The 4,826-nt window shown below is 36.6% G+C and overlaps 1 protein-coding gene across 1 annotated transcript; it reads right to left on the bottom strand.

The window, feature by feature from the left end:
* Positions 1–3,935: 3,935 nt before the first annotated feature.
* LOC112505321 (toll/interleukin-1 receptor-like protein) lies at positions 3,936–4,469 on the bottom strand. Its single transcript, XM_025109247.1, has one exon. It carries the CDS (start codon positions 4,467–4,469, stop codon positions 3,936–3,938), a length of 534 nt encoding a protein of 177 aa, XP_024965015.1.
* Positions 4,470–4,826: the final 357 nt, after the last annotated feature.

The following is a 4,826-nucleotide window of genomic DNA, read 5'->3' as shown; positions in this document are numbered from 1 at the left end:
AGAAAACTTACACAAGCTAGTTGCATACTTTTATACTTGAATCATGCTTGGTGAAGATGAGGGAAACCCTTTTGGTATCGGTTCCTCAAACAAAACYCAAAGGCCATATCAGGAAGGAACATTTAATTTATATAATGTTGGGATTCATATTCAAACTAGGAATGGGGACGGTGATTTTGGTAAATGGCAATTTACAACATCTGTTGCACTTAGAAAGAATGGTGTCCATCATGTAGCATTTGCTAATAATGAGCTAGACCCTAATATGTCTGAACTTTAGGCTAGAGAAACAGAAACATGTGCATTTACTACTTCACAGATGGCAATGGGAGAGAATGTCATTTATGAGATTGTGTCAGTACAGGTATTTGAAGCAAGCTTGAGAATCTATATTTCAAAAAAAATATTGACTAACAAGTTGTTATTGATGCGGTCGCACCTCTTCTTCAAAATGAAGGAAGGTACAACTATTAAAGCTCATATGACAGCAATCGAAGATATATCATTATGAAGTTGAAGGCAACATATGTGCTTCTTGCTAAAGTTGAAGAAGCTCTTGCTATGATTCTGTTGCATTCTCTTCCCGAGAAATATTCTCAGTTCAATTACTGTTTTATATATAGAAGAGAAACTCTTTCTTTGTCTGATGTGAAAACATGAATGATTTCTGAATATTAAAGAATTCAGATAAATATTGATAACAATCCATGAGAGACTAATCATAGTCAAGGCCTATTTGTTGATAGAGTCCGTGATGATCAACAGTCTTCTAGAGGAAGAAATCATGGACGTTCCTAATCTCGTAAGCCGGGCTCTAGAAGGAAATCAAAGATGCGTGGTAAATGTAATTTTTGCCACAAGCCAAGTCATTGGGTCAAAGACTGTCCAAGTTAGAAGAACAATGATAAGTCAAAGGGAGAATCTTCAACACTTGCAACCGAACAGAGAAAACAGGCATCTCGGCTACGGTTACACCACTGCTTGGAGATAGGCGATGGGTGTTGGATACTGGAGCCTCTTGTCACATGATACCTTTTCGTGACTATTTCTCTACCTTCGAAAAATTGAGGGTAATAGCATTTTCATGGGAAATAGTACTTTGTGCATTACTCAAGGTGTTGGCCCTGTTCGTATCAAGATTTTTTATTTGTTCGGACATTGAATAATGTCAAATATGTTATGGACATGACTCGTTCCTTGATCTCGGTTGGACAATTGTCCAAGGTTGGTTGCAAGATTCGTATTGAAGATGGGAGCAAGCGTGTATCTCAAGGGGACTTTGTAGTAATGAAAGCTATACAGACGAAAAACAATTTGTTTCATTTGGTTGAAGAAACAGTTTCTTCAGAATCATGTGTGACGGATAATTCAAGGAATATAGATGCTACTTGTTTATGGCATATATGGTTGGGCCACACATTCGAGAAGAATTTGGAGGTCTTGCGAAAGCGAAAGCTCATTAGTGTCGACATGCCTACTTGTCTTATTTTTGTGCCAAATGTGTCAAGGGGAAATAAACTCGCGTTTCTTTTGGTGTTGGAAAGCACAACACTAAAGGGATCTTGGATTATGTTCATACGAATGTTTGGGGACCATCAAGCACATAGTCCCTAAATGGAGGTAGCTATTTTCTATCTCTTATTGATGATTTCTCATGAAAAGTTTGGGGGTTTGTTTTGAAGCACAAGTTGGATTTCTTTGATAATTTCAAGACTTTGTTAGMACACGTGGAGATTGAGACCGGAATGAAATTAAAGGTGCTTAGATCCAATAATGGTGGAGAGTTTAATGGTGGTAACTTCAAGGCATTTTGCACGGCATCCACTGTCTTTATACTCACCCAGTGATCCTGAATCTAATGGGGTCAAGGAGAGGATGAATAGAACATTTTTAGAGAAAGTTCAATGTATGTTCATGACATTGGGATTTTTTTRAATCTTTTTGGGCCGAAACTTTCCACACCGCGATGTAAATTGTCAATATGTTACCTTGTTCGTCCATTGGAGGAAAAATACCTAAAAAGATGTGGAGAGGTAAAACTAATATCTGTATAAAATACATATATGCATTTGGTTGTCCTGTTTATGTACAGGTTTCAAGTCAGGATACGTTAGATCCAAGAGCCACCAAAGGATATTTGTCTGACTATACAGATGGCATCAAAGGGCACCAAATCTGGAACCCTTTGACACGTAAAGTGATTTATTCTTGGCATGTAACATTTGATGAATCTTATATGATAAAGTCCTCTCGAGATGCCTAATCTCCCCAAGAACTAAAAGTTACTTCTATTGTTGCTCCTAGTGCCGATGATGTGGATACAATAGACATTCCTATTATTATGAGCTCATTTGCTCGAGCCAATATACTTGGATCGCCTAAAAATGTTGTAGAAGCAAAGGTCGTCTATTTGAAGAAAATCCTGATAGATGACAATGCTGCTAATATGTTCACAAAATCACTACCATCCGCTAAGTTTGAGCATTGTTCAAACTTGATTCAACTTTGCTTGTGTTAGTGCCATTGGGCACTTCGTTGGAGAGAACAAAAATTACCACAAATGACAAAAACGACATATTTGAAGGGATTACTTCGTTAAGTGCTTAGAGCTTTGCATGCTCTATTATGTTTTGTAGATTATGCACTTGAGGTTATTTTGTTTTGCTTGTAACTGTGAGCCATGCCGAAGCTCGTCAAGGTTGGAATGCAATTTTGCTACCTCGTGCCAATTTACTTTGCTATATAATTGTTATGATCAACTTTGGAAAGGATCGTATTCATCAGACTCGGACTTTGTTGCTATTTTTGTTATGATTTTTTTTATCACATTTGATGTTGCACAACAAACAAGACCAGGGACTACCGAGAGTTTCACCGCTAGTATAAGTCGCTTCAAAACTAGCGAAGGTCTCTGATTTTTGAGTTGAAGTCCGGAGGCTAGGCCATACCCTTTTTTCACTTCATCACCCTTTGGCCATACTTTTTCCTTTCCTTTTTGTCCTTGTTCTAATTTATATATAGAAAGGACACTTTGCTCTTTCTATCACTTGTCCAATTTGCTTCCTCCAACACTCAAGACCTCTCCTTTTAGTTTTCCTCTCAAGAGCTTATTTACCGTTTTTGGTATGTGTGTAGAGGTTGGTGTTCTTGATAGTTGAAGATTTTGGTTGATCTTGGATCTAAGGATCATTGTACAAGCACTTGTAATCTCTTTTGTAGTAATATAATACTTGCTCTTTCTATTTGGTGGATGTACACAAAAACATCAATAGTGTAACCACGTTAAATCCTTGTGTTCTTGCTTGTGATGTTGTTATATGCTTTGATCCTAGTATATTTTGGTTGTCATTTACATAGTGGGCGTTTAATCTTCTTCGAAGCATGTTATGCAAGATTTAGATTATCGTTATCCGCATTGTTGTTTGGGTTTATTGTGCATTTGGATTTCTACAAGTATTTGGGACCTTAGAAATTACTTCGTTGTTAAGTTTGATTGCACTTTTTATCCCTTACAATTCGAATTTAGCTCCAAAAAAATAGTAGTGCTGGAGCTCAAATAACTTTTTCAAAGTAGGGGTCTAGCTCGAACTCAAATATTTTTTGAATTATCAAACTCGAGCTCGATGCTCATCTAAGGGCTCGAATTTGCAATTGATTAACTCGCTTATTGGTTTAAACTCGATAACATTTATGAATATATGATATGAGCATTATTGGCTCGAAAAAGTGTCACTGATTGGCTCGGCTCGGAAAATTTAATCAAGTATCAAACATGCCAAGTCGAACATTGTTGTTATGAAACTTGGCTCGTTACTATAAACGAGCTTTATTTTGTATGCGAGATCGACTCGAGCTCGAAAATTATCAAGCTCGTTACATACGGATAAGTAGACTATTGAAGTTCATGTGCGAAAATATGGATGATAAGAAAGTCGCTACCTGCCCTTTGCAGTTTCTCCTTTTAAATCAGCAACTTGTGTAAGTGCTTTATTCCATAGATCTATTTTTTGAGCCCATTGACTTCTTTTATCTGCATTTGTCTCTCTCTCCATCCTCTCTTTATGCTTTGCCATTGCTTCTCCGAAGCTATTTTGTTGCTTCCTGACATCAGTGGGCTCGACATGATAAAAGATGGGGATAAGAATATAGCCTGGCTTCCTAAGTTGTTCAAGAATCAATACTAATTTGTCAAGACACCAGGTCGACGAAGCATAATTTTGAGACAACACAATAATAGAAGCTCGGGATGCTTTGATTGCACTCTCCAATTCCGGTTTCAAAGATAGCCCGGTTTCAATCTCTTCATCGTCCAAAAAGGTATTGATGTTAGCATTCAGAAGCGTGTTATAGAGGTGATCAGTGAAATTATAACGAGTGTCGAAACCTATAAAACTTACAAAAACATCATATCCAGGAACAAGAGTTGATGAAGAAGATGAAGGTGAAGATATTTCAGAGATAACAACCATAATTTGTATGGGAAGGTAGGAATGATTGGAGAGGAGTAGGATTTATGATTATATGATGAAAAATGGTTAAAGAAGTGTATATATAATGGAAGCCCAAGTCAAAGTCAACAAGGAAATTGTCTGGAAATTTACAAAAAACATATTTATTCCATAAAATTTAGTCTTTCGTTTGTGAAAACTTTATCTTTTTTTTTTCTACAGTTTTAAATTTACATGATGATCATTGATCCATTGTGATATGTAAAAACTATCGAATTTAATTGCCATTAACACCCGTGACGGATGCATAGCAAACCCACAAGAAGAACATCCATTGTAATTTTAAATATATTTTTTAACCTAAAATTACAAATAAAC

The sequence above is a fragment of the Cynara cardunculus genome, unplaced genomic scaffold, assembly GCF_001531365.2.
Source record: "Cynara cardunculus var. scolymus isolate 2C unplaced genomic scaffold, CcrdV1 Un_Scaffold_9735, whole genome shotgun sequence".
Classification (NCBI taxonomy): Eukaryota; Viridiplantae; Streptophyta; class Magnoliopsida; order Asterales; family Asteraceae; genus Cynara; species Cynara cardunculus.
The sequence above is the reverse complement of the archived record's forward strand: the minus strand, read 5'-3'. Positions and strand labels throughout refer to the sequence as shown.